This window comes from Stegastes partitus, unplaced genomic scaffold, assembly GCF_000690725.1.
Source record: "Stegastes partitus isolate 25-593 unplaced genomic scaffold, Stegastes_partitus-1.0.2 Scaffold584, whole genome shotgun sequence".
NCBI lineage: Eukaryota > Metazoa > Chordata > Actinopteri > Pomacentridae > Stegastes > Stegastes partitus.
In genome coordinates, this window is record NW_007578315.1 from 31,181 (window position 1) to 59,093 (window position 27,913).

A 27,913-nucleotide genomic window follows, 5' to 3' on the forward strand; every position below is an offset into this window, starting at 1 on the left:
AGCCCCCCATGACCCTAGTGAGGATTAAGCGGTGTAAAGATAATGGATGGATGGATGATTCTTCAGCTTCACATTCAAACACTCACACATGAGTAATTTTAAATTGTCTGTACATTTATACAATTATAGGCATACAAAACTGTACATTGTAAAACGCTGCCAGTACAAAGTGGTTTCATCTTCCTCCGACAGGTACAAATAAAATCTTTGTACAGGAGCACAACACATTAAAAAAATGTTCCACATCCAAACAGCTGCAATTATTTTCTTGTACACACTAAAAATAAGTACTTTTTATACATAATGTAAATTTGACAAAATATAATTCAAAATATTTTAGACGTAAAAACATACATGCAAAACAAGCCTCTACAAAAATCATCCTATAATAATGTGAAAATGTTGCCAAAAACCAGCATCATTCCACATAAATGATTGTGTCTCCCCTTTTTCAAAGCCCCTTGTCTTGTGTGCACCTGCAAAGAAGTCCGAACACTGATACTGCAATAAGAAATAAACCTGCAAACGCGTATTGAGTAACTGAAAAGTAGCACCTGTAGAGAATGTCTTTAAATGGTAAAAAACATATTGAATTAATCTTTTTTTTTTTTTTTTTGCTTACATCTGCTTTTATTCAAATACAACTATACAATCAGATGATGGCTATTTATTATCTGGAATTTCTCGTTATTAGCCTTTCATGAACATTCAGGGGTTTTGTGGAGCAGGATTTCATGTTCGCTGAAAAACTTTCTCATTGGATCTCACCTCTAAATCCTATTCGAGCATGTGTGTGCAGTGATGGGTAATAAACAGTGTTTCATATTCCTTCCACTCTTCCAGAAGGTCTCGTAGGTTTTGGTAACATGGATAGTGTGTCCTTTTATAGCCTGCAATGTCCGTTCGCAGCACGTGTTAGTGCGAACTGTCATGCTACAAAAACAAAAACAAAAACAAAAACACACACGGTAGTGCGTTTCTTCTCTTTGGCAAGTGATTTCAGTCCTGGCTGCGACTCTTTGCAGTCCATAGCGTATTCCTGTTTCAGTCAAATATGTTTTCCGGTCAGGAAGAAGAGCGGTCGGTCCTCTTTGGCGTTGGCGGTCTGGAATTCGTCGCTGAGCCTGAACCTCCACTCCTCCTCCAGCTCCAGCCTGCCGACCGTCTGCCTCAGCGAGCTACGATCTGCACTGATAACACACAGAGTTGCTCCTACAGGAGGGATAGACACTGTAACTATGACGTGGAAATCAAACCTTCCTGTCACAGAGGAGATTGGTCTTGATTCTTTTTTGTTCCGTTCCCTGTAAAGCTATACAATATCTAAAAGTGAGGGGCACTGAAAACCTCTGTCTGATTGTTTTTAAAGCTAGTGTTCTGTTGTTTGTTTTGTGCTACTTCATAAAATGTTCATTAGTGCCACAAAACAATTAAAGGACCTTCCTGTCAAATCGTGTGAGAGGCCAACCTCTAGGCTTTATCTATCAGTACTTATGCTACTTAGCCACAGTGAGTCTGGAACCGTTTTTTTAAAACTATATTTGTAGGACAGTAGACAAACAGAGGGGCATTGGACTAGTTAGACGCTAGTGCCATTGGTCAGTCAGCCACAGCACAGTCATGTATTCAATTATTTTTGTTACTAAAATGCTAAATGTAGGACTTTCAGATATCCAGAGTACCTTAACTCTCATGTAAAGTCTGCTCAGTGCAGCTCTTTAACATCTTCTTAATCCGATTATTTCGTATGAGTGACGTTTTTATTGTTGTACCTTTAAGAAAGCTGAACTTCTTCAGGAACGCAGGAGTCACAAAGGCATCGGCAAAACAGAGGAGAAGTCCACTGAACAGCAGCCCTGCGGTGCTGATGTTGATGGAGTGAGGTCTGGAACTCACAAAACACACCGTCACCTGCAGAAGGCAAGAAGAGTGGGACTTTATACGCTGCATGTTTACCACAAACAAAGAGGCTGTAAGTCTGTGTCCATCTCTTTTGTTTTAATGAAACCATGTGACAATTCAGCTTCCTGTGTGTGTACCTCAGGTCCCAGGTTGAGATAACAGTCCACAGACAGCACAGGGTGTGTGTAGTTCTTGGTGCTGAGTGGAAACAGCTTCTGGCTGGTGTGCTGGAGGTATTTCTCCAGGAGGAGCTGTGCCGGTGTAGCCAAGAAAAGGTGCTTGCTGTCTGGGGCACAGATGTATTGTGAGGGCCCCACTGATGTTGGAACATCTGTCATCTGGAGAACATTTTTAGGATTAGTTACATGGTCCTATGCATTAATGGGTGCTCATGTCAGTCACAGGTTTTTCCTTATTTTGTCATTTAACACAATATTTAATAAACCACTCAAGATTAAAAGAGCAATACAGCAGTCACGCTTCCCACTTTCTGGCCCAAATCTATACTTTTTTAATGTGCTTGTAGTTTTGAAAACTTATAGTAACTACAATAAAACATCTGTCGTTATCTATCCCATAACAAAAATCTGTTGATTCACAATTCATGACAGAGAGATCTACAGCAAGTAGGAGAAAAATCTAGAAGCATCCAGGAAAAGTTTCTAATGTGCCAAGAAATAAGAAAATTCAACTTTCAGAGGATGGATTACAGTCTAAAGAAGAAAGGAACTGACAGCAAGGCATGTATCTTAAGCACGTGTCAACAGTGTTTGTGTAATTACTCTCACCGCCACAAGGGGAGACAGAAGGTCTGCACAGCAGTGAAATGCTTGAAAAACATTTTCACTGCATTGTGTTTTATCTAAATTTACACAATCATTTGGCCCTGTGTTCTGCAAGGTGGCACAGTTGGTGGGGGCACCGGGATCTTTCTGCATGGGGTTGCATGTTCTCCTCGTGCATAGTGGGTTCTCTCTGGGTTCTCCAGCTTCCTCCCACAAGGTTCAAAAACATGTTGAGGTTAATTGGTGATTCTAAATTGTACGTAGGTGTGAATGTGAGTGTGCTTGGTTGTTTGTCTCTGTGCCCTGTGACAGACTGGTGACCTGTCCAGGGTGTCTCCTGCCTTCACCCTAAGTCAGCTGGGATAGACTCCAGCCCCCCAACAACCCTAATGAGGATTAAGCGGTGTATAGATAATGGATGGATGGATTTGGCCCTGTGTTGCTGCTGAGGTTGTGTTTTATGATATGCAACTGACTATTAAGTACTAATGAACATGAAGCATTCCTAAAATGTGCTTTTAATGTGACTAATGTGTCATTCTCATACTTCTTTAGCATCTACCTTGGTCTTGATAATGAATGTTCTGTATCCTCCGATGGCGATCTGCTTCTTCATGACACTGAAGCTGTTGAATCTGCAGACGAGCAGCCCGGCACTGTGCAGCCTCAGGGTGAAGTCCACGTCGTGGCAGGTGAAGCGGTTCTGGTCGTACTGGACGTTCTGGCTCCGGTCGACATTGAGGAGAAGGAAGTCATGAAGGTGACCTCTGGAGAAGGGCTCTCGCTGTTTATTACCTGGTTCAGGAAAAGAAAAAACAAAGGCAGAACGATTTTATGCATCAGACAAAGAAGTTTCTTTACATCACACTTTATTACACAAAATTATACATTTATGCAATCTCATCTGGTGTAATTGAGTATCAAAACAGAAAATATTTACAGTCAAATACTCTCTGTAAATCCTGTCTGACAGTACAGTTTCTGATGAAAGATAAAGAGACATACCTGCATATCAAAAATATCTGTAAAATCTAAAAGGTAAACAAGTCCATGAAGACATAACAAGCTGAGATCTGAGGCATCAAGTACAAAGTGCCCAAAGCTTTTAAAGTCAGAACTATTCATCACTGTAACAGCTAAATGTTTGGTAGTATTCTGTGTAGTCTAAAAGTTAGTGAAGCTCAAGAGACGGTATTTGTTTATTAAGACTGTGCATGTGATTACAGTCAGTATTGTTTTCTGTTTTTGAGGCTCTAGTTTGTTGTTCTGTAAGATGTTGCTGATATTCTGCCCTGGGGTCAAAATATGCTTTTATCTATATTTTATTCACAAAGAAAGAAAGCTATTCTGCAGAACTGTTGCTTTGCCTTCCACTCACCTGGAGGACCACGGCTGCTCCACTTCCTGATGCCACAAACGCCATAGTGAGCTAGGTCTGGACAGGCCTCCATGTGCTGTAAGACCTGTTTCAGCGACACGGCGTGCTCCACTGGACCACTAACGACAGTAAAAAATGAAAGATTTGCACTTAGCTCCCAAAGTGATTACATACCACATTCTTGCTTCTCATACAAGAACTTTTGTCCTTTACACATAAACATAAACTGATTTACTGTAAATAATGCGTCAGTATTTACCTGCGCGAGTCGAGGTCCACTGCGTTCCACATAACACACGAGTCATCAGCCAGGATGATGAAGGGCCAGACGTCGCCCGCTGGACCTCCTCCCTCCACACGCCGACTGCGTTCCAGCTCCAAGTTGTGATACGAAAGCTCCTTAATCAGGAAGTGAGCAGCACCTGCATAAGCATAAGGAGTTGGTTATTAATGAGACTATGAAGAAGAACAGTTATTATTAATACAGTTGTCCTCAAATGTATTCAGACCCTTCTATTAAAGAAAAGGTAAAATTCTCAGTAGTCACTCAAATAGCTAGAAACTGAAAAAAGTAATAATAAATAAAAATTTGCTAAATTATAATTTAGTGAAATAAGGCACTGCTTTTGAATTGTGGTTGAAAAGAATAAAAAAAAAAAAAAAAATTAGAGCACTTTGCTGATGAGCAGTGGGCCAAAATCCAAATATATGTCAACAGGTGCAGAAGTCTGACTGAGAGTTACAGAAAACACTTGATGGCAGTGATTGGCTCAAAGGGTTGTTCAACAAAATATTAGTTTACGGGTCCCATCATGCTTGTTTTTTCCCCCCAGATGTTTCTGTTGAACCACAATTCAAAAGCAATATAATGATTTTCATTTTTTTTTTAAAAACGTATTATTACTTTTGTCAATCTCAACTCATTTCAGTGACGGCTGTTTTTTTCCTTCTTTAATGGGAGGGTATGAATACATTTAAGGATGACTGTATGCCAGTTTAAGCCTGTAATAAAAATGTCATGAATTTAAAAAGGCCTACATACTTATTAACAGCAGCAGTAACAGACCTATTCCAGCTCCATTGAAGACAGTGGGCAGGACCAGCATGATGTGGTTGGGCCAGTACTTTTTGTAGACGGCCATCTCATACTCTTTGACCACCAGGATGTGGAGATGTGAGGCTCCATCCATAGCATGATAAAGGTTAAACAGGCCGTGCTCGTGGCGACCTGTGGTTGGGGTGAAGATTGGACTCTTGATGCAGTCTGGGTTCTGTGAAAGTGGAAGAAAAACAATGAATAAAAGCTTATCTTCTTCGTGTAAGTGATATAAAATACTGATACACATTTAGGTGTTTCATGCAGTTTCCAAAGCAGGACAGCCCAGAGGCTTAATAAGGACCCATGATTTAGGAAGCGCCTGCCAAAGAAAGACAATATGATAGCCAGAGAATGCCTGGCTGATGGGAGCCAAAATGTTCTGGTATTATACTAATTCAACACAAATATTATCTTCTCAAACAGGAATGTTCTGTGTGTATATTTCTTCTGAAAGTAAATAAGAACTGCTGGGCTGTCAGTGCAGTTTGAACCATAGTTTGACCAATTATGCCACCTAGTGGAGCAACCATGGTACTGCAGTATGCCCAGCACAGCAAATCATCACTTTAAGGTTGACACAATACAGTTTATACAAAAGCTCAGCAGAAACACAATAATAACTGATATCCATGATTTAATTAGTACTGCCTTCTGGGCTGCAATGAATTTAAGCCCAATGATTGATCGATCATCTTGGCTAACTGCAGCAGTGAAGCGGATGCAAAATAGCAAGAAAGGTTTCAAATTCCCTTTGCCGTCACTGATTAAATCACTAAAACTAACCTCTGTGTCAAATCAAGTTTATTTAATGAAAATAATCCTGTTCTACCTTCAGATGGGTTAGATGTAACTCCTCTACACAACTGCTTCATCTAGAATATGCCTACATTTCTCACAGTTAACTCTACGCTACACGTTGACGAGCTATAATACCTGTAAGTTGATGGGATCGGTTCCAAGGGTTGCTTTGTATGAAACCCCCAAAGAGCTAAAGCTGTGTTTTTACAGACTGTACCCAGTACGCTGCAGTTTGGCATTGACTGTTTATTTGTCTAGAAGCATACAAAAATCACCATACAGACACGTTAACAAGATACACAGACTTGATTTTCGCTGGAGGGGGTGAACCTAAAACCGAGACACACATAATGCAGACTTAATTCTGATTTCTTACACTTATTCTCAATGACACAAGATAAATAGGCACAGAAATCATTTACTTTGAGGGTGGCGAGACTCTGATCGTCATGAGCTACTGATATCCTTGGTAATTGTTGGCGGGTTGATATTGGAAAATGTGAGCTTGTCCAGCAGCTTAGTCACTCTGGAAAAATGTCACAGAGAACATGGAAACGCTAATAGTTGAAACTTAGTTGTTCATGATTTAGTGAGGAGGACATACCCAATCAGACGTGAGAGGCAGGCGCATGCTCTCCAGTTGGCCTCCTGGTTGGCTGAAGCTGAAGTAGTGCTCTTTGGACTTTGGAATGATGAAGTAGAGCTGGATCTCCTCCCCGAGCAGCAGATGGGTGAATGTGAAGGCATGGAGCGTTGACTCATACATCTAAGTTGTGATCAGAGACGACGGTCACATTTACACTCCCAAAGCAGTTTGAGCGTCATTTCTTACACAGTGTGTTTGCATGTACGGTGCTGACCTGGTATCTGGGGTTGAAACCCAAGTACTGATGACACTGTTCACAGTGGTGATAGGTGTTGTAGGCTGCATATTTAGACAGCTTAATCCTAGATGTCCGTCTACGGAGGTACACGTCCTCCTGGCGCACAGGGTTTCCTTGAGAAGACAACGGAGGAAAGATTGATTAGGACTACAGCAGAACACACAGGTAATTTCAAAGGAAAGATCAGAACTTTTCTGACTGTGCTCACCCTCAGCACTGGGTTTATATCCGGGGCAATACACACTGCTGATGTCGTCATATTTAGGGTCATGGATGTTGTAGTCAAAGGGAATTGTCTTCACAATGTCTGGGCTGGGCCAGGGAGCATTGGGTGGGTGGTACTGCACCCCCTCTGTCTGGGCAACTGAACACACAATACAATAAAAAGGTATGCATCACACATTAGCTTACAGCACTATGAACAATCACATGGTCGAGACAGCAGCAATAACTGCCATGTTGAAAATTTGATAAAGGTTGGGTAAAAAGTCGAAAATAAAGAAAACAAACAGAAGTGTTATATAAACTCCAGTTTCCATAATTGGATTGGATTGGTGGATTCTACTACAAATATACTGACTGAAGTTGATGTCTTCTTCATCGTAGATATCCACCTCCATCAGCCTGATCAGCATCCGAGACAGAATACCCAGGAAGTGTAGATACGCTCCCGTTTTACCCACCTGGTTGTGGAAAATAACAAAAAGGCAAAATAATGTAAGTAACAGTAAAAGATGAGCTTGTATAAGAGAAAGACAGACAGACAGGAAATACCTGCGGGGGTCCACTGAGCAGCAACCTACGAGGATGAAAGTTGTCATTTCGTCCTTCAGTGCGATTACTGGTGTCCATGTGGTAGGAGCGTGGGACCGTCCACTGACGATAATAGAGGGACTGCTCTGTACATGTCATCATTTTACTCAGCAGAGGCCTGCAGAAAGGAGACGTGGTTCATGATTACATTTATCTTACTCAGATTTTTAACTTCCTCAGACACATTTACATAAGGTTTTGTACTCACAAAACAGAATCAAAATTCAGCTAAGACTCCTCACGCATAAAACATCTGAGTTAGATTCTGATAGTTTTTCTGTTCAAACCTTTACTACGGAGCCTCCTGGAAGGTCATGATAGGAATTTTTGGGGGGATTTTTTTCGCATTATATTTGTCAAGTTTCGTGTTATCTTGCAGTACTCTTGTATTCCCTCGTAACGTCTGAACTTTCCTCAGACCCACAGAGAAAATTCTATGCTGCACTTGTTCCATCTGATCCACATGGACAACTGGTGCTAGTCCAGTCTAATTACTAAGCAATGCCAGAGAAACACTTTATAGCTACAATGGAAGGTGAGATTATGAGACACTTTATGTGATGCACTCAGTGCTCATTACTCAGTTTAAAAGGCTGATCTCTGACAGTATCCAGCTGCTGGCTGTGAGCACAGAGCAGCTGCTTTGCCTGGCTTTGACAGGTGAAGCTGTGACTGAATATGTTTATTGTTTGGACTTGTGCTGCTGTGGGTCATTCTGTGGTGCTATGAACATGCCCAGCTGTTACTGTTTGAACCTGCAGTGTTTGTTTGACAGATGTGGAACAAATACACCACAGGAGCTCAGACCTACAGTAGTTTAAACACAGTGCATCAGCCATGCACAACCGTCACTGCGCACACATAATTCTTACTTCAAGTAGTCAAAGTTACACCCATTAACTAATGTGTCACAGCCAAGATCATAACAACTAAAGCACAGTGAAGGCTACAGACACAGTGACAGCTATGCCATGCAAAGACTGCACTTATAATCAGATCCAGATTTATCAGTGAATTCCTAAATGCAGAGATACAGACTTGTATCATCATAGTTAGAAGCAATGCAAACATTACTGCCAGGTAACGCAAAAACAATCCTAAAAAAAAATTCCTACCTTTCCTACCTGAAACTGAACCACTGGTATATTTTCCACATAGTGTTGGAACAGTGGCTGGTAAATCATCTTTTAAATCTACTATATTCTATGTATTATAAATACTGGAGTGAAAAAATAAATCTTTTCTCTACCTGAAGCTGCTAGCCCACGCCACAGACATGTGCGGCAGGAATGAAGTACATCGTGGTAGCCCGCTGCCGTCACTTGCTGTGATAATATCATGGAGGGCACGAGGGAGAAGCACCGACGGAGGACGACTGACTCCTCGTGCCCAGGAACAGCTCAGATGAGGAGAGGAGGCTTGCGGGGACAAAGAGCCAGAGGATGTGGATTTGGAGTGTTGGCGACGAGACTGAGCAGGAGGCGGCGGTTGAGGTTGACTTTGGACTATTTGCTGCTGGGGGGACGTTTGTGTGTAAGGTTGAGAATGTGTTTGGGATAACGGCTGAATCTGAGTCTGCGTCTGGGAGGTCGGCTGGGCTTGGGAATGACTCTGAACTTGAGGTTGGGTTTGGTGGTGTCCTGCTGGTTGAGGATAATGAAAAGACTGAGATGATGGCTGGGGCTGAAGTTGAGTCTGTGATTGTAAAGGAGACTGCATGCTGTCGATTGTCACTTTCTTGACATTTGGTGAGGTGGCAGTTTGAGCAGGGAAGGGATCTGGAGCTCCACTGTCTGGGCACGACTGGGGCGGCTGGCTGGACGACAAGGGAGAGTCTCCTAGAAATCACAGGTGGAAGAAGTGACAAAGGTTTTTTTTTTTTAAATTACTGATCATATGAGCTGTAATCTGCTTTTAAATGATAAAAAATAAAATTTCTTTGCCTGAGTATATATTATAGCCTAGATGTGTGGGTCTTATCTCACCGTTTTCTTGTCCTTCCTCCTCCTCGTTGTCAGTGCTGCTGAGTTTTTCTGCATCACTTTCGAGCAGGTCACTTCCTGGTCCGGGGTTGTGTGGGGGTCGTGACTCAGCCTTCACTAGATAAGCAGCCAGTCCCAGCTCCTGTTCAAGTGTAGTCCGCTGCAGGTAGGAACAGCTTATCACTCGAAGATCACAGTATTTGAGTGACCTGTGGGTAGAATTAATTCACCATTTAAATTCCAAATGACATTTATTACAGCTTCTTTCATTTTACTGCCAGAAACTACAGGGTTGGGGGTTTTCATCTAGCAGTGAAAACCAATACTTGATGGTAAAACTATCGTGCAGGGAGGTTTGAGAACAAAGGTAAAAATATTTTAGGCCAAAAATCCCATCTTTAAATTTGTGATCAGGAGTCAGCATGTGCACCTGGGAAGAGACTCTCCCAGTGGCTCTGCCCCTGACAGGATCAGGATGCATGGAAGGGCCTCCAGCTCCAGGTAGGTTTGAGGAATCCACTCAGCATCCTGGATCTTCAACCACATCTGCAGGACATACATGCAAACATAAGTACAGAAAATGTAGGAGTCTTGCTATTTCTCCACTTGTGAGCTCATGTATTCATTAACTAATTTATCCTGTACCTATGACATTATGTACTACTACCCCACCTTGATCTGTTCAGTGAAGGTCTGTCCAATATTCAGAGCTTGGTTGGGATTCCCCAGAATGATTTCAAAACTCTCCTCCAGACCCAGCTGCCTCCTGACTCTTGACAGTCGTCTGTGGGCCCAAACTGCCAGAGATGAAGAGGGAATCCGCAGCAGGACCATGTGACCGTGATGGGCGGGACACTGCTGGGCAGCAGTAAGAAGAGATTGTATGATTTCCATGGTCTCTACAGAGGTGTGTTTGTGGAGATAGTGGGAACCACTGATTCTGCCAGATACAGCCATCAGAGCTACACAGTAGTGTTGGATCAAAACTGTAGTCCGGATCACAGCACTGTGCAGTTTTGGAAACCTGGAGACAAGGAATAGCAAGATGATAAAAACTTCAGTTACAGGTAAAACTTTATAAACATACGATGCTCATGTAGATTAAGCATGTGTGTATGTGCTACCTCTCTTCCAGAGTGGATGCCATGCTTTCAAAGGAGGAATCGTAACGCATCAGAGGGAGGCTGCTCCCTGAACGGGTTGACTCTAAAAGCTCCGACACTCCAAAGTAGCGAGTCCTCTCATGGTACAGATCCACATCCTGCACACACAAACACACATTACAGGAACGTGCAAGATTCAACTGATTTCAGTACAAACATACAATCGGTCATTTGTGTCTGCAGATATGTGCCGGTATTGTGCATCAAACAAAAAAAATAAAAAGAGAGTTTCTATCACACACAGAGTTCAGTCTTACGTTACTGAATGCAGATGGCCAGTGAATCTCGTTGTAGGGGCTGATGCGGGTGCACTGTGTCTGAAGAGCGAAGGGGAACGAGGTGACGTGGAGAATCAGGATGTTTGTGGAATCTCTGACCTGTCGGGAGTTTAACAGTTGGTCCACTAGACCCAAACCGCTGTCTGAGCTGCTGTAGGATGCACTGAGTGAGAAAAGGAGAAAGAGCCACAGAGGTAAAGTTAACATACTTTACTGCTTTGCTTTGCTCTTGTTGTACTCTTGTGTTTGCTGATGGAACAATGAAAATAATTTTTTTCTTTTCCCATCTCACACATACCTGCTAATATCCCAGTGTGCATGGTCGTGGACCAGGATGTAGAGTGTGTACGAGTTGCCGTGTGCTTCCTGGATGAGGGTGTCAATTCGTGCCTGAGCACTTTGGTCCATCTTGACCACATAACGTTCTGCCTCGCGTTGAGATGCACACTCTTGGTCTAAACTCCCAAGCTCCTGAAGGACACCTGAGAAACACAAAGACAGAGAAGCTAATGCGACATCAAAGCACATCATGGTTTGGCAAATATGCATTCAAGCACTTCCTTGTGTCTCTATTTTTTAAATACAAGGGCAATTCAAGAATACAGTTGCTAACAAAAGATCTAAAGGACTAACCGGAGCTCCAGAGATGGAGAACAGTCTGCTGAAATGTAACCTCGGAGGGCGGGACCAGAATCAGGAAACTGACTCTGTCAAAGGAGCCAAGGTCCAGGTTCTGTGTGCTGGAGTCTGCTATAGCACAAACATGGGACAGCAGCTTTCTCGCCACGGCCAGCTGGATGGGCCGAACCTCACGCCATTCCACAGAGTATTCTACACACATACAAACACAAATTCATCTCATACTCAAGGATTTTAAAAACATATTGTCGTTGTCCTGGTCCCAGCTCATTTTTGGGGGAAATTTAACAATATAAAATAAAATAATACAAACAGCAAAAACGGCAGAATATGTGCAATTTACGACTCTAAATTCAGTGTATGTGATACAACAAATGTGAGGCTCAAAACTGTAAAATATAACAAATTACAACTGCACATTATCATCTTTTCCAAGCTCTATTTCAAATGTCAGGGCATACTGACAATCATATAGGTCTATATACTGTACACAGTTCAACCCATGTGTGTCTCACCTGAGCAGGCGTCTTTTGGACTTGATGCTGGTTCTTTAGGGCTGAGTGAGTCTTTTGAACCCTGTGCATGTGAATCCTTCGGACTGTGTGAGTCTTTGGGGCTATGCGTGCTTTTAAGACTTCTCTCTTCAGCGGACTCCTGGCTGCTGGATAAAGGAGATGGCTCGTTGCTGTCCACAGTGGCGCTGTCCAGAAGGGAATCCATATCACCATCTGAGAAACAGAGAGACACACCATGTGTTAATGAATTATGATTATAGCACACATTACCATACGGTCAGACAGGCAGACTCACCTTGTCCGAGGGAATTGCAGTAATGGATGAGTTCCTGGGCAACGCCAGCGGAGAGCTGGTGGTTGATTTCCTTTAGGCCCTCACTGGGAGAAAACATAGACTCTGCCAAGGCACGACATTGATGTTTACCTGCAACACAGGCACATAAAAATGCTGGATTAGAATCTCTTTTGTTCCTTTATTTAAATTCCCAGGGCAACTTCCTCACATTCTCATATACAGTATGGTACAAAGCCACAGTTCCCACCTGTAACTACCACACAGGACTGTGTCTCCTGTCCTTGTGACGTGACAATGACGACCACATAGTTGGTGTTTTCAAGACGTCCTTCAATTAACCTGCTGAACGTTTGCTGGAGGCCTTGAGCCAAAGATCCGACTTCTTCCCCTAAAACCACAACACCCTCTCCGCAGGATGACGCAGCCAGCTGGGCAAGCCAGGGAAGCTGACTGGGGGTCAGAGGTTGTTGGGTCTGGGGAGGTAAAGAGAGATGCTGGGGGAGCCCAGGCAAGGTAGAGGGGGTCTGGGGGCAGAGCGAAAATTTTCTTACTCAATCATATTTTGTCTTTTCATCAGTGTTTGTTCTGTAGAGGGATACATAAAGAAGATATCATTTAATGTCTCCCTTTACTTATCAGCTTCATGACAGAAAAACAGAGAAATACTCTCTGTGGCTATATAGGGTGACTTTTTAATACAAGTACTTATTTGGAGTTTTTTCTGACCTCAATGCCAAAGTGCCTCCCTTGGGTTCCTGGTGTTTGAGGCTGCTGGTACTGTCTGATCTCGCTGAGGTGGGACTCCCTCCATGACCTCATGAATATCTGCTCTAAGTCCTCAATCAGGGGCACTTGGTCAGGGCCTTGGTGAAACAAAGAAAACAATGCAGGCAGTATGGTGAATGAAACTGTACATTTATTAATTTAAAAGAAATTAAAGCAGTTTCATGGAATGTGTTTTTAGCTTACCAACAGGAAAATATAGATTCATTAGAGCTTTTTTTCACACAACACTTACGTCGGATTACAGGTACGATTATGGAAGTCGGTTTTTACACTGACCTAGCTGAACCAGGTAGTAGACGGTCAGCAGAATCTGCATCTCAGTGGACAGCGGCTGAATGGGTGACGGCCCGTAGTGCTGGTAGACTCTGGGCAGCGTTTGTGAGCTCAGGTAACAACTCTGGAGCAGAGAACTGACGAGCACTTCATTCACATTGCCAATCAGCTGAGGAAGAGGCCCATGACCTGTGTAAATGAGAGGTGCACACAAAAGTGGATGAGCATATAGAAGTCAAGCAGAATAACATGGAGTTGGGGTTGACTCTAGTTCAGGTGGTAGCTTTGGTCACTGAGCAAAAGACTGTTCCTTCAGCTGATGGTACAGCGTCCTTGGGCAAGATACTAAACCCAAATGGCTCTCAATAATGTATGTTGATGGGAAAAAAAGTATGCTTGTTTAGACAAAAGCATCCACTAAATCATTATAATATAAAAAGAAAAAAAAAGAAAAGGAAAAAGGAAAAAGCATGAGAGTTTGACTAGGAGCTAATGGAAAAACAGTTTAAATGGATATAGTCAGCGGCAGTGCCACCAATGTCAAACGTAGCTTTCTTAAAGTACATAAATAAATAATCGTAACAACAACACAGAAAGAAAAGAAAGAAAAGGAAATGAGATATTCTATAATGACATTTTAGTTATTTTGCTGTTTACAGATACACTGTGTTTTTTTCATCCTTAAAACTGACCCAAAATAGAGAACAGTTGTTGAACAGGATCAGCTGGTGGGAAAATTCAGTTTAACCTATTCCCAAAGGAGACAGGGACAATAGTTGAGATGGGAATAACATGGGATGGAATGCATAAACCCGGACGAGGAAAACACAGGAAATGGCAAGATGGTTGGTTGGTAATTTGAAGGGCAGAAGAATAAGAAGTAAAGGAAACAGAAAGATGAGTTGACAGGTGACACAAAGGGGTAAAGTGGTAGAGGGCAGGGGACTGGCTGAGAAAGGCTGAGAAAGGCTAAGAAACACCCTCGGGTGTTGGCTGACCTCTAACCTGCTAAGAGACACGAGCTAAAACAACCATCTGTTGGGTTGTGACTGAAAAACTCATCTGCTCGCATGCTTGAGAAAGTTCAGCACTGAGATGTGGGTGAAAAACGATCAATAATGATTTAGAGTGTCACGGGTACAAATAATCTGGTGACACTTAACAGCAACTGTGGGCTACAAGTGCGTGTACTGTCGGTGTGACAGTGCAGCTCTCTGTGTTTCTAACCTTTGAATATGACAGGTTGCAGTCTGCAGATGTGTAGCAGCTGATCAGGCACTGTTACAGGCAGCCCTGGGGGAGAAAGTGGGGTTGAGGATGCCAGCGATGACGTCTGCAGGACGGCAGTCTCTGGATACAGCAAGTAAAGGAGCACAGAAATACACTTATATTTAAAAAAGCACACACAGACACACATTAAGCAGCACAAAAATATCTTGTTGACACTTAAATGGATGTGTGTCACCATACCCACATCTTTCTGTATCTCCTGTGATCATTTCCTTCACTATTATGTCTAGTGTCTCATTTGTACCTGATCTGCCTCCATTTGTGATGACAGAGGACACTGATGTTGTTAAAGCTGATGAAGATGGCGGAGTCTTCACAGTGCTCTCTGGAACACTGTTGGAGGATGATTCAGGTGACCAGCCCTTGTGCCTCTTTTTAGGGGGACCAGCATTCGCATGGGGCCCTGGAGGATTAAAAAAAGAAAACAAGCAAAAGGCACATAGCATATTAGCTTAAAAATGTTAAATCTTTACAATTTAGTAAAAATGTATATCAATAAAATTTCAAAAAAATGTTACATAACCTTTTTTCTCCAATTTTACAATTTCTTTAAGCTGCTCAGAATTTGCTACTTTTGCATTGATGTTCATCCGTTTTCATTTGTTAAATTGCCTTTTTTTTTTAATTACTTGATTTGCTTTAGTTACAGTTTCCTGTCAACAGTCACTTTTCTCATTATAACAGCAGACGAATCAGCAGAACAGACACTAAATGATGTTTCAGGATGGACTTGTGTTGATACAGTAATGAAAAAGAGCTGTATTTTAGTCATGCATTAACCTGTCTTGTTCTCTGAAGTTACTGTTGAAATGCAGTAATAAGGGAGACACATAAAAGGTCCACTTGTTAAAAGGGTCATGAAAAAAACAACATTGACAGGAAGGAAGCTTTTCATTCAGAGAGAAAGCAGGAAAAAAGATGAGACAGAGAGGGAATTTTACAACCCTGGTTTATAGAGGTGACAGACTGAGGGAGAGGGAGGGAGAAAGACAGACAGAAGAGAAAAGAGGGAGGGAGAAGTTTAGTGCCCCAAGTGTTGGCAAATGAAAGCAGGGAAAACAAAGGACTACCCCCAACACACAATGCGACTGGCTGGCTCCTGTATAGCAGGGGTGTTATAACACACACATTCACACAGACAGTGTTTCGGCTGCTGGTGGCAGGAGCTCTCCCTTTCAGAGGTGTGAAGAAACCCAGGGAAGAGGCTTAATGACAACAGACGCAAACTGACCGCGTTTACATGCACACAAGAAGCCCAGGAACAGTAAGAAATCGGGTTACAACAAGAAATCGAAGAACACAACATTACAAGAACTACAATATTAGAAAACACTTTAAAGAACCAGTTTACATGCAGTTATATTGTGATGAATCAGATATTCTCTTTAACCAAACCCACATTTTTGTTTTTACTAGAACTGGAATATTTCACAGGTACATATTTGCAAGTTGCTGTTCACCAAACAGTTTTGTGAATTTACTTGAGATTGTCTTTACGATATATATATTATCTTGTCTATAAGAAGCAATAATGAAAACAGTGCTGTCTCAGACACTTTTCCCTCACCAGAAATAATACTGCCCACATTGTTTCAGGTCCTTTTACGAAATTGCGACACGTAAACGGGCACATTTGTGGAGTGAAGTGCCTTCTCATATAAAAACATGAAACCTAACATCCTACATAAACATGAAGTAAAACTAAAACCGTGTACATGTCATGTACTCAAACTCAAACCTCTTTACTGATCAACTGTCATTCTTAAATAATCTTAAACACAGTAACATAGCACAACAATCTCTGTTAGTCTGTTAAATAATGTGTCACAGTGTCACACAGACTCACATCCTTGTGGATATAAACTGGAATAAAGAGCTGAAGTCACCAGTGAGTACAGTCTGTACCTGTAGCTGAGGGTTTCCCAGGCCCGGACTGACTTGAAGGTGGCTGGACAATGGAGGGAACAGCATGGTTGCCATTGACCAGCGTGTGTGAGATGTCAGCTATTTGTGGCTCCACATGTGATCCTGCCATTTATAGATTCACAAGGAAAAAAAACAAAACGATTTACAACATTTCTGAGACAAAACACGATGCCCTCTCCTTCAATTACAGCTTGTTTAAGTAAAATACAGATTGGGAACAAACGTTTGCAGTACCAAAGACGTTTCGCAGCCTTGTGTTCAAACTAGACCTGTAGTCTGTTGGAAATTATTAATTTACTTCTTCTCTCATGACAACACAAACAAATGGCACCTCAAACCATCTTCAGTGCAAACCTAAATATCAGCTTGGCTTGTTTTGTTACCTGTGTAGCTGCCAGAGGTCTGTGATGGGTGAGTTGATGCCAAGTTTGGCGGGTGATCATCTGATGTCAAGTGGCCTTCAGAGAGACTGGAACCAATCGGCCTCATCCTGCCATCTAAAACACACAAGAAAATTGATATCTATCAAAACAGAAACGCATAGCAATGTTATTGTAGTTACTTATTTGGGAACTTGTGTGTGCAGTAGTGTGTAGGACTTAACATCATGGTCTGAAAATTTTGTAAAGTTGTCCAGAGACATGATAAGCCTGCTTCTTAAAATCGGCTCTGGGACAAGATTAATGCTACTACTCAGCCCATGAGTGTTACAGTAAATCAGAAAGCCCTGCAGCAGAGGGGGAGAAATAAGGGAAGTCAAACACTTTTCTGAAAGGAATTTAAAACTAACTGCATGTGTTTAGAGCCGTTACGTGGCTCGGTGGTTCACACTGTCGCCTTGCAGCTAGAAGATCTTTCTGCGTCAAGTTTGCATGTTCTCCCCATGCAGCGTGGGTTCTCTCTGGGTTCTCCAGCTTCCTCCCATAAGGTCCAAAAACATGTTGAGGTTAACTGGTGATTCTAAATTGTCTGTAGGTGTGAATGTGAGTGTGCTTGGTTGTCTGTCTCTAAGTGTAGCCCTGTGACAGATTGGTGACCTGTCCAGGGTGTCCCCTGCCTTCACCCTGAGTCAGCTGAGATAGACTCCAGCCCCTCGCGACCCTCGTGAGGATGAAGTGGTGTATAGATAATGGATGATGGATGGATGTGTTTGATGGACACTATTTTTGTTTCAATCTGCACAACCCCACAATCTATACCTCTTGTACCAAACAATGCTCTGGGAAAAGTGTATGTTTTATATTTTTGTGAAAAATGAGTCAAAACAAGATATCCTACTGTCCACAGCCTTGACTCACCTGCACTGGTTCAGTTTACGTCACATTATTAGCACAAAATAGTACACAAAGTTGTCACCACTCACAATAAGTACGTAACACGTTTACTGTTGCGACAACATGAAACTGATGCATTTCAGCTCTGGGCTTTCTTCTGTGTAAATGAAGAGCACAGACTGCTGCCTGGGCAAAACCTTTTTTCCTGGTAAAGGGCTTAATCAGTGAGCATGTTGTATATTCCAGACTCCTTAATATCAACACTTCTGCATGCTTTGAAAAAGAGGATTAAGAGATTATCTGACAAGTAATATTGTAACCACAGATAGCCCAAGCTCTGATCTCTCTTCTTAAGCCTCCCTCTCTCCTGCCCAAACTAAAGCACTAACAAAATAAGAAAAAAAGGTGGAACCAGCAGGAAGAAAACACAATTTTTCAAAAGACACACCGTCTCTATTGTTCGTGTCCATCAACACAGGCCTTTTCACGTCCTTTCACATCATTACATTTTGTTGGGTTACCTCCAGGCTGTGGCCTCTGTGTACACTGCAGTCTCACCTTTCACCTGTCCTTAAGGCTTCGCTATCTGTCCATCTGGTCATACACTCATAGCGCTCAGATCAACATGAGTAAACCATGCATGGCCTAAAGTACTGCTTTATTCCAATTCTAATTATGGCAATAATGCAAATGATGTGGAGTGGGATTAACTCCTGTCTCTTCCAGACATGTATGCACATCTGAAGGCCTTTTCTTTCACAGAATTAGATCATCAGTGTAGTCATGTGAAGACTGTTTTTCATTTGTAGTCTCTAATGTGAGTGAAGTGAAGTGACACAATACACAATACACAGAAACTTACACAACACTTCCTGTGTGCTTCTTGTACACAATCTATTGAACTGCTGCTAATTTGTGCATGACAGAATGTAGTAATAAAGCATACATTGAAAAAAAGCAAAACATCTGCATCAGAGCCTTTTGTGGGTTGTATTTTAGGCAGTCAAACTTGACTAGCACCATGTATTTGTGAGGAGGAGCGGGTTTTTGGGCAGTTTCATTTAAAATGAACACAGTGGTGAATCAATGTGCACACACAATCTGAATCTGATCGTGGACAAACTGAGCATATTGTTTTGATAGTCACTCTGAAAGCAGCACCACAGTGGCCTTTAAAGTACAGCAAAAAGTCCCTATACTCTATGAATTCAGTATTTGTGCTACATTAATATTAGAAAAATCCGTCCAGCTGTCAAGTGCCTTACAGTACACGTAACGATGTCTTACCGTTTCCCCTCCAGCAGATGGGAGCCCCTTTGACCAGCATGCCCTGGTTGTTTCGGTACAGATGGTACTTCAAGTGCTTCTGTTTTTTGGGCTGGGTGCTGAGCTTCAGGTTAATGTGGTTGGAGAACTCTGTGAAATAGCGGAAGCCTTTCTCTCCACAGCCCATACAGTTTCCAGAGAAGCCTGGAGGGAGCACACATGGAGAAAATGTTTGATTGCACAGCCACATGCATGTAACTAACTGGATAACATTAAAAAGTATTGTCAAGCAAAACTGAGGGCAGTCATTTGTGACTTTGTAAACAAACGGCAAACAACAAACATGATATTTTCCCGTGTAAGTCCTCTGCCTTACCCAGCAGAGCATTGCGTCCCCGTTCGTCTGGCAGAAAGCGGCGGTCCACAGCGCACACCAGCAGGTTCTCAGGGAGGGCAGGAGACTTTACGCCAACTAACATGAACCCAGGGGGCACGTCCAAGGGATCTGAGGCAAGTGAGGACAAACGCAAGTCCCTGCCCGCCTGACAAAAGCCTGCGGGGAGGACAAAACAGGGAAAAGAACATTTTCACAAGAACATTCAGTAGTAAAATAAAAAGTAATCTTGCCTAATTACAGCATAAATGAGAAGAGTGATAAGAGGCAGAGTGCAGACAGCTGACCTCAAGAGCATTAGCACTTGACAGTCTTTCACACAAAACTGACTCCCGGAGCATGTACAACCCACTTTGTTGGGAAAACTGCACCTCCAGGACATACAGCAGGTACATATGGCATTTGTATATGTGAATGTGTACATACCATCTGTGGTGCAACATCCCTCAGGTGGGGGCTTCATCTGGTAGGGTACTGGAGGGCTGTTAGACTCTGAGCCATCCTCATCGTCTTCATCATCATTTTCTGTACGGCCTGTTGGAGACAGAAAAAAACCCATTCTATTTTAAGGTGGCGGGAAAGTGTCACAAAAAGCATTATTGGGTGATTTGCTTACAAATGAAATAGAAGAATCAGTCAAATCCTTTTACTGAACCCTGCATCACTTCTTCCGCTACAATGCAACTCACCATCGTGTGCCAATGGTTGCTCTGTCTCGAGGTACAGCTGTGAGAAAACAGGTCGAGGCACGACGGTGTTTGACCTCAGCGATGCCTCAATGGAGTTATGGAGGACCTCCTCGAAGCGCGTGGTCCGCAGCTGGCCCGCATAAGAGTTCCCCATTGGTGTCCTGCAAAAACAAAGAAACTTTGTGTTGGATACTCACAAGACATTTGCAAGCTGATGGTAGTTTGTTCTTGTTTGCATTAGGCCCTGATCCTAACTCAGAGTTTTCTGCTTTCAGATACTGTAAATACAGATTTAGTAGCATTTCTATTATCTAGTCCTATTTAGCATTAAAGTGGTGTTAGTTTTAGAAGGAAACAAGAAAAATAGACTGCTTTCTATTATCAAAATAAAATGACCAACAATGTATTTTAGATAAAAAAGGGGCAACAGATGGAACGGATTCAAAGTTTCCTGTTTTTCAAATGCTTCAGCCTGTTAACGTTAAGATCAAATTAATAATGTCAAGTCACGAACTCACACACACAAAGCCACATCCACGCTTATGCACTGAACAGACACAAAAAAATTCCAGTTCAGAAACACAGGCCCACACAAACAGTGGTTTCTGGAAGATGGCATCTGTCCAGACAGCAAAATATAAAATCAGCTGCACTGACAGAGTCAGGACACCCTGACCTAGACGCTACTCCCTCCCTCTGTTTTTCTACTTTCTCTCCAAGTGCATCGCTCTTGCTCTGGTTTCCTTCCCGCTCCTCTTCTCCTCTCATCCTACCATTAGGATGAAATACTGACGATGAGAAATGTTTACGGTATTAAAAAATTGCATGAAATAATTATACTAAATGTAAGAACAATTAAAACATTTTCAAAGATGGAGACTTGCAATCAGAGCCAATTGCTGTGCAGTGAACAAACTGGCTCAGTGAGGAGGGAAATAACAAAGCTGGATTGTGAACACCAACTTAATCCCCCTTCCCTAAACCTCTGACGGTCCATATGCTGGCTGCCAAACGCACACACACACACACAGACGTACAAGAAGCTACACATGACTGACTGACAAACCTGGTAGCATGAGAATCAGTCAGCAACCTGGGGGTCAAGCTTAATGAAAAGACTAGCCTGTCAGATTACAGACTTAAACCCATGTGTGCTATACACTACACTACAGCTTTCAAAAACACAAGGCTTACAATAGCATTTTAGATCAGGAGCTAAGTCAAACAATATAGCAGTTCAATAAAAAACAAATGCACATAGAAAAAACAGAGCTTTCTTTTGGTCTCTCTCACAGCTTTGTCTCCAAAGATGCAGACTAATGCACTTACATCCCAGCAAAAACATTTATATGCCCCATTTATTTCAAAACAAAGAAATTGTTGCCTGGGTCATCATCCTTTAGCAGGAAATATCTAAGCAAAAGTCAACAGAGCCGAGGAAATCGTTACATCTGCTCTTCAAAACAACAAAAAACAGACCTTTCATTTAGGTTGTGTGCAATGAACAACTGTAAGGGATTACTGTTGAATTTAATAGTAATCTTTAACGACTGGGTTGATACAGAATCAGTCTAACACCACCTGAGTGTATAGGTACCTTGGGTCGATGGATACAGTGACTAAAAACTACAAAACTACACATAATAAAACCATTACTGCAAAAACAAAAACAAACCTTCTTCAATTAGAGATAATGACATCTAATTCTGAGAGATGTAGGGCAAAATTGCCGTCCTTGCTAGTGAAAGCCATTATAGCAGATCAACATTTTCCAGAATCCACATTTCTCAACAAAACAGCCCAACATTTCAAATGTTATTTCATTTGAATCAAATTATAGACGGACTACTTCCCTCATTAACTTTCCCTGACGAGCAAAAATGACCTTGTGCATAGCTGTGGAATTTATTTACTTTTCCGACCTTAAGAGAACTTACTTTTTCCTTGATCTTTGCCAAAAAAAAAAAAAAAAAAATCCAACATCAGCCACAGATGCCAGCAGCTACACTGGTTAGGCTTTCTCTAAACATCTGTCCGTTCCAAAATAAAGCTCCAAATGAGGATGTTAACGGGCCACGTCTTGTGACTTCGCTCTCTCTCACACACACCTCAGCAGCCACCTTCTGCCTCCTCGGCGCTTTGTAAAGAAGCGGCGCAGACTTTTAATGCCTTGCACCACCTTGCAGAGAGACAGAGGGTGGAAGACAAAAAGCCCTGTCATAACACAGTCGGCACGGAGAGGAAGTAATCACACCTTCTACCAAAGAGCAGACTGATGTTTTTACAATCCGAGAACGAAGAGACAGGGCGGGAAATGGGGAGATTAAAGCAGAGAGGTGTATTCCACCTTTTAGGGAAAGCTAACCAAAATCCTACACTTCTGACAAGCTGGTAATCAAATATCCACGCACTGTCGGTATAATCAAATTAAAACAAGCTTTTCCTTGTTTGATTTGTTTCATTTTTGTATAACATCCAAGAGATGCATGTATCGTTAGGGGATACGGTACATGCAGCTAAATGCATGCGGTTACTATAACGTCAGCCCCTGTGCTTTTTAAAGTCTAAGGCCTTAAAGCACACAAAGGAACTTTGTGCTGGGATTTGTATTGTTAAGTCAAAAGGCTCATCTCCATCTTTAATCTGTCGGTGCACATGTACTCTTGCTGAGTTACAGATCCTGTATTTATGATTAAAAAATCCCCGTTCCATACCTGATAGTGCTTCTAAAACCAAAAGACACAAAGGAAGACATGCAGAAGAGATGACAGACATAAGCCGTAAGTAAAACTTTTAAGGAAGCTTTGTTGATCTTTTCTCCTCCCATCTCCCCCCTCCTTCCTCTCTCCTTGACGTGGAAGTGGGAGATCCTTTCATCTCCCCCTCCTCCTCTTCTTCTCTTTCTGCCTCTCTTTCACCCTGGGGAGAGAGACACTATTGTGGTGTTTTATGACCCCTTGGACCCCCGTCCCACCACCACCACCACCCTCAAACGCAGAACCTCACACATACAAACCTGTAGTTAGGATCTCTAAACTCTGACTACACTACCACACGATGTATTTTAACACTTGAAAGGATTTAGACATTTATTTCTGAGGCCTATTAAAAAATGTTAAGTTGGACCTTGCTGGATTTAAATAACAAAAGAAGAGAGCCATCTATCATTACCTCGTCTATCTTCGCCGTTTAGAAAATCTGTAAGCAAGTAAGGAGAACATTTTGCTAGTATGCAATCTTTAAAAAAAGTAATGTTAAACTTAAGCCCTGCACACCCCTAAATGTGCCTCCTTATATATGCAAACGCACACGTAAACTCTCTGCTTTGGAGGGCATGGGTGTATTAGTTTGAGGGATGTCTCATGACCGCGAGGACAAAGGTGAGTCCAGATAACAATGTTTAAGTAAGACTTTGATGTGGCCTATACTTATAATACACATGCACACAAACATGCACGGTCGCACACACATACACACACACACAGGCACCCACACACGCTCTCCCATGGGCTCTCGCTCAGTGGACACAAAAGGCTTGTCTTGGAGGGGTGAAAGGTCGTCCTGGGAGAGGTCAGATAAGAACCCCAGGCTCTTTCTCTGTAAGCCAGGCTCACATACCAGCCACGCACAAACACACGCAGCATCCCCGCTATTCTTTCTTTATGCTCGGCCTGACATGCGGGGGTCCACACACACACACACAATTTAAGAAGAGTTTGTGCTTTGATTGTAAGCACATTATCGATCATATCCGCGTCGTGCATTCACTTAGTCGTGCACTCACTTAGTCGTGCACGCCTGTGTGTTGGTGAGCGGGAGATAAGGCAATAAGGCAAAGGAATGTGTGAGCAGTGTCAGCTGGTCAGTGCAGCATCTCTTTCGAACAGAAGAAAAACTTCCAGCTCTGCAGATGCTCTGTGAGCACTGAGCCACAGCCAATCGCATATGCAAAGGGATGTCAGTTGTGCACACACACAAGTGGACGCTCAGATGGGCTCATCGCTGGCCAGTGACCCACAGCAAATGCTTTCATTCACAGTTTGCTCAACAGACACTGGATCGATGGCCGGCCAGCCAAACGGCCAACTGGTCGTGCAACCAAGCCATTCAACTATACATCCACACGTTGCACCGGCCGGCCACTCTGCTCACCTTTCATTCTGGCCACAACACAGAGTTTTCAAACAATTAAATCCGCCAAACAATCACTTCCAAACGTTCTTCTTCTTGTGCATGCCTACATGCACCTCCTGTCTTTATCATGTCAGTTTGACGTGTGTAAAATAATGCATTAAAACACTGTCAGATGAGTGCAGACTGTGCAAGACACTCTGTCTGCAATGTGTGCACTATATGAGTTAATGTAGAGAAACAGCTGAAAAAAAAACACCACAAAGCTCCAGCTCCTTACATTTCTAGAGTCTGCTCTGCCTGTTGCTTTGCTATCTCACTGTACGTCCTTGAGCAGTTTTTGTTTCTCCTGCTCTCTCTATCTTGCTATTTTGCATAACTCCAGGGAGGCTTGTGTTGTCTACATGCATGAATATCTGGCTGGAGCTGTAACACCGTATAGTTTAACAGCTGCAGGGTGTCTTCCAAACTTAAACTCAGATCACAAGAAAAAAAACAAAAACATCCCCGTCATCATGACTTACATCAAACAGTGTTTGACTTATGAAGCATCAAGCCAGACATTAGAGATGTGATACGTTCATGCACACATGTCAGCATCAAATGTTTTCAGCAGCAAACTTTATATACACGTAAACTGCTTTAAAACTCCAGAGCCAATAGAATTGGTATTGCAGAACCTCTTAGAGAACTGTATTTACAAAAGTCCCCAAACAAATTTCAATGCATAAACTGGTTTAATATGTATAAACACTACTGTGCTGGCTCTCTTGTATTGATCAGGATCAAACCAGCATGTCTATGAAACTATTTTACAGGACATATTATGAGTAATGTATGTCCAATATCACATTTCCAGAAACATTTTATCTGTCCAGACACATCTGATGAACAAAAACTGTTACAGATGTTCATGTTAATGGTTCATGTTTTAGTAGCACGTTGTTGAAAAACTCAGCCTCAATGTAAATACAAGAAAAATAAATAGATAAGAGCCTCTAGATAATGATAATGAGTTAATGTACAACCGACCAAATACATTATGAGTTGGGGGACTTATTAGTTGTTACTGGAAAAGTCCATTAACGAGGGTTTGAGACATTGTTCATCAGGATGCAGCCAAGAAAAAGCATTTTGTGGACACAATGAGCTTCCAGTTACATCCTCAAACAAGTTACACACAAACTGCTGCCCGTAATGCAAATAAAACGTTGGTTCTAAAGCAAAACAAAGGCTCATTTTACAGCCTCAGGAGTCGCAGCTCCACAGCTCATCTCCCTCCGTCCGCGCAGCAAACAACTGAGAAGCAGTGAAGTCTGTTTTTTCATCAGCGAGAAGCCAGAAGAGGTTAAACTGCTCTACCTGCGCGGCTGTTAATGTAAAACTAAAGCCAGAGAGCAGCAGCAGCAGCGGAGAGGACTCACCTGTGCGAACCTCCGGGACAAGCGGACGGTTTATTCTGCACGAGAAGCCTGCGAGATACTCCCGCGTGCTGTCACCATGTCTCCGGCGCGAGACCTGCGGCGGGACTGAGTGTCGCGTGTGTCATCACCTCTGATCCTCCGCGAGGACAGGACCCTCCTCCCTCCCTCCCCCTCACCGTCCTCCACATGGTACGGTCCAAGAGATCCCCCCTGTTCTGACCACTTTGTGCGTTTTTTTGTTTGTTTTTTGTTTGTTTTTACTCGTTTTAGTCAAAATTTAAATCTTTTCGAACAGTATTGAAACAAACGAACAAAAGTTACAAGACGTAATTTAAAACTAATTATCAGAAAAATAGAAAAGCCAAAATAACTCTTCCTCCAGGTAATCATTTGAACAGTAGTCACTTTTTTCTTTTCTTTCTCCTACGTCTGGACAGGCATGGAGTAATTAATTAGATCAAAGGACTAAAGCAGTCAGGATTAACAGATTAATTGATTAGTCGATTGCCAATTAATTTGAAGCAATCTCACCGATTAATCAGCTTTTTTTTCAAAGTCAGAAATCCTGCTGGTTTGGTGTCTTTTCTCTTTTCCAGGAAAATGACCACGTGGAGGTTTTGACTTGTTGCTGGATAAAATAAGCAATCTGACAACATCGCTGTAGGACGGGGGTTATTAAAAAGGAATTTTAGATTTTTTAAAATTCATTGATTTATTTGTTTGCCATTTTTCAAGAGAAAATTATCAGAATTATTGAGTCAAGAAAACAATCGGTGGATAAAGTCATAATGAAAGAAAAAGATCTTTGCTGCAGCTCTACATATGAGCAAACTACACTTTGAAATTAAACCAAACCATTCTCATTTTATGTCTCCTTTAAATTTCGGCACAACTCAAAGTTTTTAAACAGATAAATGTAGGTTTGGGGTAACAAATTAATATGTCCTGAAGAAAATTAAAAAAGAACGAGTAAAAAAAGAAAAAAAAAAAGACCCTAAAGAATGTGCAAAAGCCCAGATCAGTTATAGTAGTTATGTAAAACTAATTTAAAATGTGCAAGAACATTTTGGGATTTATTTTATTATTACTATTAGTAGTAGTAAATAAGAATGGGAAGTGAGTATTTAGAAGCAAACTGGTGCACATACAACAGCTGCTTGAGGACTTTTACGTTGCCAGTGCCAAAAACTGTAGCTTTAAATAAGCACCACATCTAACAGTTTCAGTAATTCCATTTATCTTCATTTGAAATGACCATAAACTTAATGAAATGAGAGTCTATTAAATTTTCACTGTCCCAAAATTAAAACTTAGTCTCATTCAGGTTTAAAGTCAATACAACACAGGACGGTGTTGAGTTCGATAAGGTAAAAAAAAAAAATCACATGAGAAACTCTGAAGTAATAGAAAACCATATCCTCTGATTAAAAAAAAAAACAAAGTAAGAAATGAAAAAGTGCACCAATGATCATCATCGCTCATCCGCTAAGACAGTGGACATCTATAGATGCATGTCGCCCTCTACTGGACTACAGGAGGACATGCAGTGTAAAGGCAGCTTACTGTCGTGATTTTACTATAGAATATTCTTTGCTAATCTGTGCTGTATAATTGTAGCGTTTTTTTTAAATGTATTCATGCAAATTTTGTGCATCAAACATCTTCCCCATATATGCAGCCTCAGTTGATGAAAATTCAACTCTGAACTGAACAAACAGGGAAAAAAAGTTTCTTACATTTTTATCTATTTTTAAACTAAGATTTTATGTGAGCAAGTTGTGTTAAAATAACCTAATATAAGTCATTCATGGAGTTTACATGTTCTCCCCGTGCAGCCTGGGTTCTCTCCAGGTTCTCCGGCTTCCTCCCACACGGTCCAAAAACATGTTGAGGTTAATTGGTGATTCTAAATTGTCCGTAGGTGTGAAT

General features: G+C 41.9%; 1 protein-coding gene across 1 annotated transcript; it reads right to left on the reverse strand.

Moving 5' to 3' along the window:
* Window positions 1–605: 605 nt before the first annotated feature.
* greb1 (growth regulating estrogen receptor binding 1) lies at window positions 606–20,583 on the reverse strand. Its single transcript, XM_008288953.1, has 33 exons — window positions 20,430–20,583; window positions 20,167–20,274; window positions 19,723–19,899; window positions 19,368–19,550; window positions 17,190–17,303; window positions 16,786–16,908; window positions 15,125–15,283; window positions 14,818–14,940; window positions 13,594–13,779; window positions 13,258–13,394; window positions 12,779–13,055; window positions 12,532–12,660; window positions 12,237–12,449; window positions 11,716–11,913; window positions 11,381–11,564; window positions 11,062–11,245; window positions 10,766–10,902; window positions 10,314–10,665; window positions 10,072–10,187; window positions 9,645–9,850; window positions 8,909–9,497; window positions 7,621–7,777; window positions 7,427–7,529; window positions 7,055–7,210; window positions 6,823–6,959; window positions 6,567–6,728; window positions 5,132–5,336; window positions 4,325–4,487; window positions 4,066–4,184; window positions 3,250–3,482; window positions 2,040–2,240; window positions 1,773–1,911; window positions 606–1,212 (listed from the first exon to the last, which is right to left on the reverse strand). The coding sequence occupies exons 1-33, from the start codon at window positions 20,581–20,583 to the stop codon at window positions 1,049–1,051; spliced, it is 5,988 nt and encodes a 1,995-aa protein (XP_008287175.1). The 3' UTR covers window positions 606–1,048.
* Between the last annotated feature and the right edge of the window lie 7,330 nt (window positions 20,584–27,913).

Coding starts and splice junctions, on each gene's coding strand:
- greb1 (XM_008288953.1), bottom strand. CDS start 20,583: ATGGGGAACTCTTATGCGGGCCAGCTGCGGACCACGCGCTTCGAGGAG. Junction 17,304..19,367: donor CATCTGCTGGAGGGGAAACG/GTAAGACATCGT, acceptor TGTGTGTTTTAG/ATGGCAGGATGAGGCCGATT. Junction 9,851..10,071: donor CTGGGAGAGTCTCTTCCCAG/GTGCACATGCTG, acceptor TTCTACCCACAG/GTCACTCAAATACTGTGATC.